This window comes from Mixophyes fleayi, chromosome 1 (genome assembly GCF_038048845.1).
Source record: "Mixophyes fleayi isolate aMixFle1 chromosome 1, aMixFle1.hap1, whole genome shotgun sequence".
NCBI lineage: Eukaryota > Metazoa > Chordata > Amphibia > Anura > Limnodynastidae > Mixophyes > Mixophyes fleayi.
In genome coordinates this window covers 456,164,661-456,180,286 of record NC_134402.1, presented here as the reverse complement: position 1 = coordinate 456,180,286, position 15,626 = coordinate 456,164,661, and the positions used below count along the sequence as shown (strand labels likewise).

Here is a 15,626-nt window from a genome sequence, read left to right as displayed (position 1 = left end):
CTTCTCCCAACATTCCCATCCGTGGGACAGAGCCTTAAAATCGGGACTGTCCCAATTGAAATTGGGACAGAACTGTAAGGGTTAACTGACATGTTTGGCGGGAGATCTGCGCATGCGTGAGCCGGGTGCCTTTATACATAATAATATGCTTCTTATAAAGAACAATGCTATTTTTAAAATGATTTCAATCTCTACATTGTCATGGTCACCCCAGCTCTGATCTGCTTGCAGAATGAATAGAGCTTGTGCAATATTGGTGAATTTATTCTGCTGTGTGATTGGGGTAGGGCTGGGGAAACTTACTTAAGTCCAAAAAAATGTGTGCCCCCTCTGTGGGTGGGTGAGGGGCCCACTTTAAACTGGCGGTGTCAGCCACAGCTGACGTTACCCGCTGTCTGTGTTGATCTGGAGCTGTGAGACGACACAGCGACCCTGACTCGGCTGATTACTAAATGAGCTGTTACACTGAGAGAAGGCAGCTCTGACATCCCTGGGCGCTGGCGGCACACTCTCCTGCCCCTTGTTAGACAGCCTGGGTATGATTACCTGTGTCTTGTCAAGCTGACGAGCGGCCATTAGCAGACGCAGCTGTGTGTCTGTGCTCAGGCAGGTTAGAGGAAATCCGCGGTGACTTCAGACGACATTGGGGAGCAGCTGCGCCCTGGTAACCTTGCAGAGAGAGCGGGCACGCTTCATTGAATGTACAAGCTTTATTAACGTCAACGCACGGAACATCTTCTTCCTTGTAAGGTTTAGAACTTTCACCTTGTAAATGTGCAACCGTCTAATTAGAGACAATGGTTTAACACAATGAGGGCCAGATTCTGTTTCTACAGGAATTACTGGGCTTATTTTGTCAGATTGTCCTAACCTGACCCTAACTTCTGAAAGGGGAATTCTACCTTCAGCGTATTCCGTTATCCAGGAAGATTTGTTTATTTTTGCTGCCATCTGCTACAATAACATATCTAGGGGCCTATTTATGAAAATGCAGCAATGAGGATGATTATTTATTATAGCGATTAAAAATCTCTTTTCTGCGCATTTTCTCTACTTGCAGAAGTAGCTAAGCGCCCCGGTAAAAGTTAATGCATCATTAAGTTCCGCCCTTGCTGTGCCAGTGGGCACGTGTGGCACAATGGCAATCTTATCCATACTTGCCAACCTTTTTCAACTTCATTCCGGGAAATCCCAGGCAGGGGGGCATGGTTGGAGGGCGGCAGGGGCGGGCGCGGTGTATTGCGTCATTTTTGGCCCTGCCCCCAAGACAAAATGTCGTTTTGTCGCGGGGGCCAAAATGTCGCGATTCACTACGTCATATCCCGCAAAAGATGCCGTTTGCTGGATATTTGCCTGCTCTCCCAGGAGACCTCCCCACATTCCGGGAGAGTTGGCAAGTATGATCTTATCGCTCCGTGCCAGTATTGCCAGAACAAGTGAGTGACGCTTAGTTACCATGGTGGTATTTTTTCAGAAATTTGCACAAAGGATATTTTTTTACGATAAATAGGGATAATAAAGGGAGAAGTTTGATAAATAGGCCCTATGGGCTCTAGTTTAACTTGCGGGCAGTGCCGTTGGCACAGTAATTGTGCATAGACTAAGGTGCCCTTTAAGAAGTATTGACATGTGACTGCGTGATGGACGTTTTGATCCTGAAGAGTGTGTGCTGTGAGGTTCTGTATATGCAGTGGGAGGAGAACACTTAACCTAATATATGGCTTAGTAAGAATCATTTACCCTTGGTGATAAATGCTGCCAGTCAGCCCCCAGCTCCTGGCGTGATCCAGCTATATATAAAGGGTGTAGTGAGGATTCAGCAAACGTATCATAATTCACCTGTAATAAATCAGCTTTAGTGGATTTTTTTTTTAAACGTTTTATTGGAATTCCAGGCAATCAATAATAAATGTACATTCCAAAAAATATCACGTACAATGCATCAGACAAACAAAACATTCAATAATTAGAAAAATAAAATCGCATTATTAATATGCAAACATATATATTAAATAGAAGTGATAGATAGGGGGTGATTGGGGGCTGCAGTGATAGATAAGGGGTGATTGGGGACTGCAGTGATAGATAGGGGGTGATTGGGGACTGCAGTGATAGATAGGGTGTGATTGGGGGCCGCAGTGATAGATAGGGGGTGATTGGGGACTGCAGGGATAGATAGGGGGTGATTGGGGGCCACAGTGATAGATAAGGGGTGATTGGGGGCTGCAGTGATAGATAAGGGGTGATTGGGGACTGCAGTGATAGATAGGGGGTGATTGGGGACTGCAGTGATAGATAGGGGGTGATTGGGGGCTGCAGTGATAGATAGGGTGTGATTGGGGGCTGCAGTGATAGATAAGGGGTGATTGGGGGCCACAGTGATAGATACGGGGTGATTGGGGGCCGCAGTGATAGATAGGGGGTGATTGGGGACTGCAGTGATAGATAGGGGGTGATTGGGGGCCGCAGTGATAGATAGGGGGTGATTGGGGACTGCAGTGATAGATACGGGGTGATTGGGGACTGCAGTGATAGATATGGGGTGATTGGGGGCTGCAGTGATAGATAAGGGGTGATTGGGGACTGCAGTGATAGATAGGGGGTGATTGGGGACTGCAGTGATAGATAGGGGGTGATTGGGGGCTGCAGTGATAGATAGGGTGTGATTGGGGGCTGCAGTGATAGATAAGGGGTGATTGGGGGCCACAGTGATAGATACGGGGTGATTGGGGGCCGCAGTGATAGATAGGGGGTGATTGGGGACTGCAGTGATAGATAGGGTGTGATTGGGGGCTGCAGTGATAGATAGGGGGTGATTGGGGACTGCAGTGATAGATAGGGGGTGATTGGGGACTGCAGTGATAGATACGGGGTGATTGGGGACTGCAGTGATAGATACGGGGTGATTGGGGGCTGCAGTGATAGATACGGGGTGATTGGGGGCTGCAGTGATAGATACGGGGTGATTGGGGACGGCAGTGATAGATAGGGGGTGATTGGGGACTGCAGTGATAGATAGGGTGTGATTGGGGGCCACAGTGATAGAGAAGGGGTGATTGGGGGCTGCAGTGATAGATAAGGGGTGATTGGGGACTGCAGTGATAGATAGGGGGTGATTGGGGACTGCAGTGATAGATAGGGGGTGATTGGGGGCTGCAGTGATAGATACGGGGTGATTGGGGGCTGCAGTGATAGATACGGGGTGATTGGGGACTGCAGTGATAGATAGGGGGTGATTGGGGGCTGCAGTGATAGATACGGGGTTATTGGGGACTGCAGTGATAGATACGGGGTTATTGGGGACTGCAGTGATAGATACGGGGTGATTGGGGGCTGCAGTGATAGATAGGGGGTGATTGGGGGCTGCAGTGATAGAAAGGGGGGTGATTGGGGACTGCAGTGATAGATACGGGGTTATTGGGGACTGCAGTGATAGATACGGGGTTATTGGGGACTGCAGTGATAGATACGGGGTTATTGGGGACTGCAGTGATAGATAGGGGGTGATTGGGGACTGCAGTGATAGATACGGGGTTATTGGGGACTGCAGTGATAGATACGGGGTTATTGGGGACTGCAGTGATAGATACGGGGTTATTGGGGACTGCAGTGATAGAAAGGGGGGTGATTGGGGACTGCAGTGATAGATACGGGGTTATTGGGGACTGCAGTGATAGATACGGGGTGATTGGGGGCTGCAGTGATAGATACGGGGTGATTGGGGTACAGCGCATTTGTGCCAATAACTCCATTGTATTAAACATTTTTACTGTAGTGTTTTGTTTGCGATGCTCCTGTGCTGTAGTATGTCACAATATTTGGTGAGTATTTATCACATCTTTCAACTTTTCAGATGGACACTGATATAGAGTGCATATAATTTGTATTTGTCATAGAGATTGTGGTAAACGCCAGAATGACACTCAGCTCCGTGTTCCTGCATTTTAAATCTTAAATAAGAGCGCAGGAAACAAGCTTATTTCACCTATATGCCGAGCCGTGCGCATCTCGAGAATCGTCCGCCTCTGTATTAGCAGCATATGCGACTGGTTTACGATAAGTCATCATCAGCGAGTATTTGCACCTGTCCTATAGCGGGTGTATGTGTGTGTGTGTGTGTGTGTGTGTGTGTGTGTGTGTGTGTGTGTCTCCGCAGGTCTGCATGTGCCGCACTTGCAGGAAATTGTCTTTACTATACCCTGAAAACATTAGATATCCCATGGCAGGACGGTGGAGGAAAGGGGATAAGTGCCAGTCTGGTTTTTGTTTAAATATTGGTTTGCCGTCAACCACCTCAAAGTTTGTTCCTTCTCAAAGCTTGGGTTTAAAGTTCGATCCCACATTTTAAACTAAATATGTCAAACGGTTACATATTGCTCGTTCAAGCTGACATTGCTGCACTTTATCGCTTCTTTAATGTTTGTTTTTTTAGTTCTACAAGCGAGCATTAAAGTGTTTGAGTTCAAAATATATGTTTGCCGATTGCATGGGAAACTATTAAAAAATCAATTTAGGTTTGCTCCAACAGTGAAAATCGTGGCTGAACCTGACCACTTTGCTTGAAATTATCTTGCTGTTTTTAGTCTGTGTAAAGTGCGAACAATGGAGATGGTTCAAAAAATTTGTTCAAGAACCAAAACAAATTCAAACATCTCTACTCTCCCCTGTACGCCTTTATCCAGGGTCGGTGTAAGGCTTCTCTGTGCCCTAGTCAAAGCTTCAGCCTATGCCCTCCTCCCCCAAATTCACACTCCCCAGCCCCTCACACACTTGACATTTGTAAAATAAAAATAGTAACTCTTTCCTCCTCTGGCTGGTTGGTAAGGCTGCAGTCCAGATGTACTGCTGTCCAGATGTACTGCTGTCCAGATGCACTGATGTCCAGATGCACTGCTGTCCAGATGCACTGATGTCCAGATGCATTGCAGTCCTAATGTACTGATGTCCAGATGCACTGCTGCCCAGATGCACTGCTGTCCAGATGTACTGATGTCCAGATGCACTGCTCTCCAGATGTACTGCTGTCCAGATGTACTGATGTCCAGATGCACTGCTGTCCAGATGCACTACTGTCCAGATGTACTGATGTCCAGATGCACTGCTGCCCAGATCCACTGCTGCCCAGATGTACTGATGTCCAGATGCACTGCTCTCCAGATGTACTGCTGTCCATATGTACTGATGTCCAGATGCACTGCTGTCCAGATGTACTGCTGTCCAGATGTACTGATGTCCAGATGCACTGCTGCCCAGATGCACTGCTGTCCAGATGTACTGATGTCCAGATGCACTGCTGTCCAGATGTACTGCTGTCCAGATGTACTGATGTCCAGATGCACTGCTGTCCAGATGTACTGCTGTCCAGATGCACTGCAGTCCATATGCACTGCTGTCCAGATGCACTGCTGTCCAGATGTACTGCTGTCCAGATGTACTGCTGTCCAGATGTACTGATGTCCAGATGCACTGATGTCCAGATCCACTGCAGTCCAGACGCACTGCTGTCCAGATGCACTGCTGTCCAGATGTACTGCTGTCCAGATGCACTGCTGTCCAGATGCACTGCTGTCCAGATGCACTGATGTCCAGATGCATTGCAGTCCAGATGTACTGATGTCCAGATGCACTGCTGCCCAGATGCACTGCTGTCCAGATGTACTGATGTCCAGATGCACTGCTCTCCAGATGTACTGCTGTCCAGATGTACTGATGTCCAGATGCACTGATGTCCAGATGCATTGCAGTCCAGATGTACTGATGTCCAGATGCACTGCTGCCCAGATGCACTGCTGCCCAGATGTACTGATGTCCAGATGCACTGCTCTCCAGATGTACTGCTGTCCAGATGTACTGATGTCCAGATGCACTGCTGTCCAGATTTACTGCTGTCCAGATGTACTGCTGTCCAGATGTACTGATGTCCAGATGCACTGCTGCCCGGATGCACTGCTGTCCAGATGTACTGATGTCCAGATGTACTGATGTCCAGATGTACTGCTGTCCAGATCCACTGCAGTCCAGATGCACTGCTGTCCAGATGTACTGCTGTCCAGATGTACTGCTGCCTAGATGCACTGATGTCCAGATGTACTGCTGTCCAGATGTACTGATGTCCAGATGTACTGCTGTCCAGATGTACTGATGTCCAGATGTACTGCTGTCCAGATGTACTGATGTCCAGATGCACTGCTGCCCAGATGCACTGCTGTCCAGATGTACTGCTGTCCAGATGTACTGCTGTCCAGATGCACTGCTGTCCAGATCCACTGCAGTCCAGATGCACTGCTGTCCAGATGTACTGCTGTCCAGATGTACTGATGTCCAGATGCACTGCTGTCCAGATCCACTGCAGTCCAGATGCACTGCTGTCCAGATGTACTGCTGCCTAGATGCACTGATGTCCAGATGTACTGCTGTCCAGATATACTGCTGTCCAGATGTACTGATGTCCAGATGTACTGATGTCCAGATGTACTGATGTCCAGATGTACTGCTGTCTAGATGTACTGCTGTTTATATGCACTGATATCCAGACGCACTGATGGCTGATGCAGAATAGCAAGAGGGGAGGCTCCAAATGTTACATCTCTCATATTCCCCCCGTACCCATCAGCTCTTGTCACACATGCCACCTCCATTACACCAGCTTTTCTCACATGCCCTCTTGCCCACAGACTTTTAATAATTAAACAGCTTAATGCTGTATGTATTGCATTTAAATTACATCTGCTTATGTGTTAAAGTATTCTGCAGATATAAATTAATTATACTAATAGATAGCAAAAGGGGAGAGCCAGATAATGTTGAAATACTAATAATTAATAGTATATAACTTTTGGGAATTTATGACCTTAGCTCTCCCCTCCCCTATTTTCTCCAGCCCCCTCTCTCCATGCTTTCTCCAACTCCCTCTCCCTCCGTTTTCTTTGTGTTTCTGAAAGTACTTTATCTTTTCTTATCTTCTCCGCTTCTTACTTCTTCTTGCAGCCTCTGGGCTCCTCTATGCTGACGGCGCCGTGATGTCACAGCGCTGTCAGGAACCCGTTGCTGGAGGGATGCAGCGCACCACCTTACTTTACCGCCTAGGTAGGGACAGCGGTATGGGAAAATAGCAGACGGGCGTTCATAGCGACCACACTGCCCTGACCGTCTAACTAACAATGTCTCATTCAGAGACATTCTTAGTGTGGGAACGTGGGCACAGTGCTGCCACCCAGAGCCCAGCGCCCGGGGCAGCTGCCTGAAGCCGCCAACCATGCCTTTATCTTATTGAAATAATCAAATCCCGCAAAATTAAGTCTTGTTTTTCTATGTGGGAACAAATGTCAGCAAACTTAATGGGTTTAGTTCCTACTCGTCATAGAACAACCGGATCCTTTCAGCCATCTTATCGAGCGATGCAGAGTTTTGCATCCTACAGATGCCGCCAGATTATCTCTGCTCCTTGTACAGAATTGTTTTCTCAGTCGTCTTAGTCTAAGTGGTTGTTTTATCCAGACTTATCCTGCTGAAGAAGAGACCTACAGAGTCTCCCTGGACTGATGTCTCCTTATATCTTTCTATACAGTTTATTACAGTCACCACTGCTTAGAAAACTCCTCTGCAGACGCCCGCCTGTAAAACTCCACTATAGGACTCCATCTCTTGTAAAAAGATTTTGCAATTAAATTCTCATCAGATTAATGGATTTAAAAGTAATGACATCTTGTCCCAGTAAGCGACCTCTCTGCAAGTTGTTTAGAAAGATGGCAGAATTAACAACAGATGATCCGCTCCTCTGTGACTCCTGGCTGGCTTCGTTGGAGGGGATTGTACATTTGGGGGAGGGACTCAGGAGTCCTGACTTTTATTTGGATAAATGTGCACGTTCTTCCAATTTAAACTGAAATGCGCGTTAATCCCCTTCTCTTTTATACACAATAACAGAGCGTCTGTAAGATTAATGGTTTTTAATAAAGTAACATATTTTTTCTTGTACGTTGCATATAATTGATAACATCACAGGGGAGTTTTTTAAAGATCTTCTGGAATTATTTAAATGAAAAGTGTCTGTTTACATCAAACAGTAACGTATGAGCCATTATAAGTCTTGTTTTGCCCTGTGGCCAGTGAGTAGCACACGGTGGAGTTTGAACCAGTTGTATGTGATCTTCACATAGGGAACTCCGCATAAAATGATTTCTCTCCAATTATTAATAAGATGATTTGCAATCTAAAGGCCGGAAACTTTTCTGCTGCCTGAAAAATAAGTGGTCATGAAAGTTATTTCTCCTTGTTTGCTGTAGATTTCAGCTGACACATTACCTCTCCCTCCTTCCAAATTCACTACAAAATAACTTGGCAGCCAGCAGCTACTATAAGCTTTTTATTAATTGCCCAATGTTACTGCTCTCTGCAAAACAGCTCAGCTTAGTGCTGCGAAGCAGCTGGTGTGTTTGAGGGCTAGTTCACAAGTATTCACACTGATGCATGAAAAAAGTTGTCAAATAAGACAAACACGAATCAATGGTGCCGTTCCCATTATTGCATTCAAAAATATTAACTCTGCATTTTAGATTTTAGAACGGATCACACTCTATTTCGTACGCGTTAACGCACGCTACCAGTGCAATAGATTGCATTTGTAAACGCCTAATGCATGGATAACACAGGGAAGACGCATTCAAATCATGTATTTTTGCCCATTTTCCCAGCGCCTATGTGTGAACGAGCCATCAGTCTTGTTTTCCAGCCATAAAGATTTTTATTTTTTTTAAGTTCACTCAACATAGTTATAATCCGTTATGTTTGCATTTTAAATGCTCTGATTTCCAATGTCTTCCAACTTTTGGTAGGCTCACAAAGAGAGCTGATCCGCTGGAGACGTACGCAGTCATTTAATTAGCACCATGGCCCAGTCCTTCAGGTCCCGTAAACCCATGTCAGATCTGTCCGACCCTGTTGGTTGGTGCAATGTTTTCTTTTATGCCGCGGGAGTCTGGCAATCTCCCTGAAGCTGGGATGAAATTAAAAACAGTGGATGGAACCCGAGTGATGACGCTCTTCGTATCACCGTGCTCTACCCACTGTGGCATGATGATGTGATTCCCCTGGCCGTGTCCTGCCCATCGTGGCGTTATGTGGGCGCGGCATTTTCCACATTCGGGTCAATAAGTCGCACCCACCCCTGACTTCACAGCATCTCCCGGAGGCAACGATAATGAACCTACAAAGCCCAGAGAATGAGATATGAGTATTGCATCTTATATACAGAATAAAAGGCTTTGTACTAGACCAGTATTTCCCAGTACCAGTCCTCAGGAACCCCTAACAGGACAGGTTTTCCAGGTGACCATTGAGGTAATTATACCACCTGTGGATCTGTTACAATGTATCAGTCAGTAATGATTACACCTGTGCTCCAGCAAGGAGATATGGAGAACCTGCACTGTTAGGGGGACTCGAGGACTCGGTTTTGGAAACCCTGTATTAGACATTTAATCAGTTGTGAAAAATTGGGACATTCCAGGGACCTGGTACTCTTCCTGGAAATTATAGTTGCCCACTCTGTATAGATTCATCTACTGTATAACACAAATGTCTCTTATCGTAACTTCCTATATATAGTCCCGTGTCATGTTGTTTTGTTACACATAGCATGTATCCAGCCACACTACATGGTCAATGGTAAAATGGACTAATAGTCACTTAGATTAATCTTTCACTAATTCTCTACAAGTGACTGTGAGACCAGAAATGTTCAGAGCTAATTGTTCTCCAATATGATCTTAGAGTGATCCCTTGTTCAGATGTAACTCTAATATTACACATTTATGTTTCGTTCTGTGAGCGCCATTTTACTGTGTAGTTGTTTGTATCGGGCACAGTATAACGTATCTGGCAGAATCTGTGAAACATTCTCAACACATTCCTAAACACAAAGGGGTCATTTACACTTGGATTACCCCAATGGTACAAAATATGTGTACGTTTGTGTACGTATCTGGATTTTTGTATTTCGTTGCCTTGCGACCCCTTACATCTGGGAAGGCAGACGGGGGACATATTGTATTATATATTAACCCCTCCAGCCCCAGTCCTTAAATCATTAACGTCACAGCTATGTTATATGAAGGTGCAGTCGTATGTTCACATTAATTAATTGCCACTTCCAGACTACTTCACAAAATAAGATTCCCATTTCAATTTAAGAGGGGACAACAACAGATGTTTGTATTTAATTTAATTTGTATTTGTGTCTGTATTTAATTATGATTTATATTGAAAATGCAACTTTCATATTTATTAATAAATATCTCTCTTGTGTATGACACCTCATTATATTATCATTGTGCAGAAATGGGGTAATGTGCATTTATTTACTACAAACTCATCTCTGCGCTGTCGTGGGACATAATAAGTATACATAGTTGTACGCATGGCGCATGTCTGGCACAGGTGCTGGGCTATTTCTGGAGATGAACACACACATTTATAATAGCGCTATTGTTGATCTTTTCTTATGTACATTTGGGGCCTGATTGACGCAATGTGAACACAACTTGTGGATCTCAGTATACATTTCCATATTGATCTGGGTATAAAGCACGCTCTGGCTATATGGTACTTGCCTTATATAGACAGACAGAATATAGTGCACATGTATGTGGGCGATATAAAGTCCTATCAGAACGTATGCACAAAAGAAAATATTATATAAAAGAAATTTACAGCTCTTAATACTGTAATCATTAATACAAATGTTTTTTTTACATGAAATACATAATTCAGGATGTCATTAATACGTACTGTATATAAGATGTATTTTTGTTGTTTCTCTCGCTTGCACACACATGTCCTGGCATACATACGTGTAGTCATCACTATCAGTCGGCTCTTACACCTGACCTGCAGCTGGTGCACATGATACGGCTAATAAACACATGTACCTGAGACATGTCCTGAGCTTGAATGGGATGAATGTGTCTGCACACGACCTCAGCGCGCCCTTACCGTACATTACCTACGATCGTCCTCCTCTTCCCTCTCCCGTCCCGCCCTTTAAGTCGTAGGCAGTTGGAAGTATTGTTTGGGGACATGAATTGCATCTTCCCATTTGAAACATTGACCTGTAAACATGAACATTCTATATTGTACAGTGTTTATAGTGTAGTATAGTATATATATATATATAGTGTATATATGACGTCATATTCTGACCGCTGCTTACCCAGGTTACCTAGACAATCAGTCTACCTCCTGCCAGACTCTAGGTGACGGCCCCATGACGCTGCCAGAATCCGTTCATTTCATATTCCAGTCACGGCACATTTACAAATTGTAACCAGGGGGTAAATGTATCAAGCTGAGAGTTTTCCGGCGGATTTGAAAAACCAACCAGATTCTAGCGATCATTTATTTAGTACATTCTACAAAATGACAGCTAGAATCTGACTGGTTGCTATAGGCAACATCTCCACTTTCCAAACCCGCTGGAACACTCTCAGCTTGATACATTTACCCCCAAGTGTCCTATTTGCAGACACTAAGAACCAGAGTTATGTGCACTGAATCCTGGGTGTGGGATGTTGGCTTGGGGTGCAATCACGATACCATTTAGTGGAACAATTATTAATCTCCTTAGATCTCTATGTGATTATGAGAGTTATTTAAGCCATTAAATATTGTCTTTTAGAACGATTCACTTTACATTTAGGACACATGTTATGATAACGGTCACTTCTTGTGTCAGCGAGTCCTGTTATTCAGCCAGTCATGTCCCCCCCGTTCCTCCCCACTCACAGTCACAATCTTTGTAGGAGACGTCAGTGTCCAGCCCATATCATTAACTCTCCAGCTCTGTGCTGGGTCCTCGGCTCCCCCTCTGCTTGTCTCCCGGCCAGACACAGAGTACAGTATGAGTCACAAGTAGCGCACTCTGGTCCCCAGGACTAGGTGACAGCACAATGCGTCCTGCTGCCGGCTGGCTGCCTGACACCACCTAACCGTCCCGTTTTTGTGTCCCTTAAACAGATGGCAAATCCGGTGACATCGGCCTGTTGTGTGGTGCTGGCTGCTGTGGTGATGGTGTGCGCACAGAGACACAGCGATGGTAAGTTTCCTGATGTGTTTAGTGTGATTGTGTGATACAGGGCAGCTGGGATGACAGGCTGACGTAGACCTGACCAGCAATCAGCCAGCAGCCCTGTCTGAGATTACTTACAATGTATGGAGAGGTTTCATCAGGACATTTTAACCCTGTGGCTGCTGGAAATACCCTGTATACAGGGATATATACCACATTTCCGCCTCGCTAGCAGCTTCATGGCTTTCTGCATGTTTTCCGGGGCATAAAATGTTAGTTTTACTATAAATATCCTGTGTTGGATAGTAATGTCATACATAGAGAGACGAGAGAGTTTACTTAACACTTCATTGGAAACATTGTACAGGCCCTTCCGGAGACAAAGCGTAAGGGCAGAACACCCTCCGGCCAACATGAGGAGGAAAGTGGTCACCATAAGGCCCCGTAGGATTAGTTCCAGGGTCAAGAGATGTCTCCAATACAGTGCGCTCAGCTGTTTCCTTATTATCTGCTGTGATTACACACTTAATATATTCTGTAATATTTATAAAGTATCGCTGCCTACTGGGCACTGGGAGGAGAGGCAGCAACTGAGCTCTGGAAGGGCCAGGAGTTGGGTAGATACAGAGTCAGTCATTGCACAGGAGAACAGGTGCAAGAGGAAGAGAAGTAGAAGGACTCATGATCTATGGTCGGAGACGAGAGACGAGATCTCTACAATGAGTACAGGACTTTGGAAACTAAATGGACAAAATTGTGGCACGTGTTGGACCAAAATGAGCGCTGGTCCCGAATGTTCAGATGTCACTCGGGAGAGGCGGAATGACACTGACCACTGTCTAATCATGTGTGCTCTCATCGTCTCACTGTACGTGAGAACTGAGCGCCAAGTGGTTTAATTGGTCGTAGGTACAGCTGTTTTGTGGCCGAATCTGCCCATCTATGCGCCTATGTATTCAGAAGCTCTCTTTACGTATTGCATTTTCCCCAGGGACAAACCTGTAGGACGTAGAGATACACATCTTTGCATTATCTGTTTATATACAAATACAGCATTGTGCTTAAACTTAATGATACAAATCACTGCACTTCCGAGGAGTCTTAGACAATAAAATGTGTCTGAAAGCAGCTGTCCCTATCCAAGTGTGGATGAATGTACCCCCCATGATCGGAGCTTGGAGGTAGGAGGGGTCTAGCACAGGTGTACGTGAGGTGGGGTGTACCTAACTCTCAGGTTGGATGTCCCCTTTAAGCATTGCATGAAAAAGTATCTTTACAGTCAAAGAAGGATCACGTCAGAGTGATTGAAGACAAATTTATTTACAGACAAACTAAACTGCGTAAACCGGTCCTAGTGACTGACGTCCGCTGAGTGTGAAGGGGAATGATGGACATGTTAGTCTTTCTTTGTCCGTATTGAAGCCGTGGAGATGTATCTTCAGCTCTTTTTATTGGAGGGGGGAATATCCTCTTTTACATTTAAACAGTGTTAAACTGAGCTTCTTCTTTCATACTTCATCTACCTTTAGGGCCAGTTCACCCCTAATTGCTTCTTAGGTGTCGGGTCAGACCAAGCTGAGTCAGTCTCCATACAGTACGGTCTATCTTCATAATCATACGATCGGTGGCATGTGAAGCGTGTCAGACCTGTCTGTTCTGGCTGTAGATTGTACTCATTGAAATCTGTATAAATACAAATGGCCTTGTAGATTTACACTGTGTTTATAATACCCTGTGATGTAAAGATGTAGAATCACGGCCTGTCAGCCGCTCTCTTGTTTGATTATGCTAAAGTAGAAGAATAAAAATAATTTTTAGTAAATAGTTACATGCTATATGGAATCAGTCATAGAGATTGTAAATTTACACTGTTTCAGATTATAATTTGTGGATACAAGATCTCAGACACTGTTCCAACACCTCTCCCCACAGCCAGCCACACACCAATCCCTACCTGTGTTACATCCCCTTCCTCGGCACCTCTATCTGTATCTGTACCGCCATTTCCTCTGCACCTCTACCTGTATCTGTACCACCCCCTTCTTCTGTACATCTACCTGTATCTGTACCACCCCCTTCCTCTGTACATCTACCTGTATCTGTACCACCCCCTTCTTCTGTACATCTACCTGCCTATTCACCACTTCCCACCCTGTCTCTCCACTACTGCTGACCACTCCACTATGCTAAGCCTACCAACCACTCCCTGCCTAACACAACTGCCTGTCTCTCAAACCCTCTCTGCCTCTTCACCACTCTCCACCACTGCCTGTGTCAGCTCCAATGCCTGTCTTTATGCCAATACCTCCCTGTTCACCACTGCATTCCTCTCCACCACTCCCTCTGTATAACCACTCCCCTCCTGTGCACCACTGCCTGCCTAGTTCTCCTTCACTCTCCAACTCACCACTCACTTTGTCTCCATAACTCGCTGCCTGTCTACAAATGCCTGCCTGCCTCTCCACCACTTTCTGACTCTCCACCCTGCCTCTCCACTACTCCCCTCCTCTTTAGCACTATCTGTTTCTCCATCAGTCCCTGTCTCTGAACCACCTACCTCTCTACCACTCCTTACCTCATCACCACTCTGTCCATCACTCTCGCATCTCCAGCATTACCTGTATCTCCACTGCTCCCTACTGCTCTCGCTATATCTGTTTGCCTCTTCACCGCTCACTGGAACTCCAACATTCCTTGTCCTCCAACCTGCTTCTTTACAACTCCTTGCCTCTCCACCAGTGACTCCATCTCCACCACACCACTACCTGTGTCTCCACTACTGCCTGTCTCTCCTCCACTACTTGGCTCTACACCAATCCTTAATTCCACAACACTCCCTATGTCTCCCCCACCCCTCCACTGCACCACTGTCTCCTTCTCCACCACGACCTGCCTCTCTATCACTCCTTAACTCTACAACACCCCTTACCTCTCCACCCTCCCTCCACTGCACCACTGTTTCCTTCTCCACCACGACCTGCCGCTCTATCACTCCTTAACTCTACAACACCCCTTACCTCTCCACCCTCTCTCCACTGCACCACTGTCTCCTTCTCCACCACGACCTGCCGCTCTATCACTCCTTAACTACAACATGCCTCAACACTCCTTCACTATCTTCTACTTTACCTCTATCTGCCTCTCTACCACTGCTTGACTCTCCACCTTTCCCAGGAAAAAGTAGCCGTTGTCACTCCACTACTCCCTCTCCACTACTCCACCACTCTTTGCCTCTGTAACACTTACCGCTTCTCCATCGCTCACTACCTCTCCACCGCTGCTCATATCTTTGTACGTCTTTTCTATTGTATATATAAATATGTGTACATCTTCTCAGTATGTAGACGATATCTATTGTGTTCTTAATTGTATTATTTTACATTTCACTGCTTTATAAGTCTTTGCATTATAAGCTGAGAGTTGTCTACATGTTTGCCTGTAGGTCCGATATTTATGAAGAAACTGTCTGTAGTTAGAACTTAAGCACAAGTAACTTTTTAGTAACTTTTAGTGCCATCTTTGTTATTTAGAGCAGTTTCACCCAGGCTTTATAACAGAGCTT

At 45.5% G+C, this 15,626-nt stretch overlaps 1 protein-coding gene across 5 annotated transcripts in view; it reads left to right on the top strand.

Annotated features, from left to right (window-relative positions):
- Positions 1–15,626, top strand: part of CNTFR (ciliary neurotrophic factor receptor) — a 398,494-nt gene that overhangs the window by 192,015 nt on the left and 190,853 nt on the right. For 4 of the 5 annotated variants that reach the window (XM_075187083.1, XM_075187091.1, XM_075187097.1 and 1 more), the window contains one exon: positions 12,013–12,091. In XM_075187083.1, the coding sequence (XP_075043184.1) occupies positions 12,013–12,091 (79 nt within the window). Of the gene's footprint in view, positions 1–11,862; positions 11,935–12,012; positions 12,092–15,626 lie in introns of those variants that run through there. The other variant, XM_075187107.1, reaches the window with a different exon arrangement.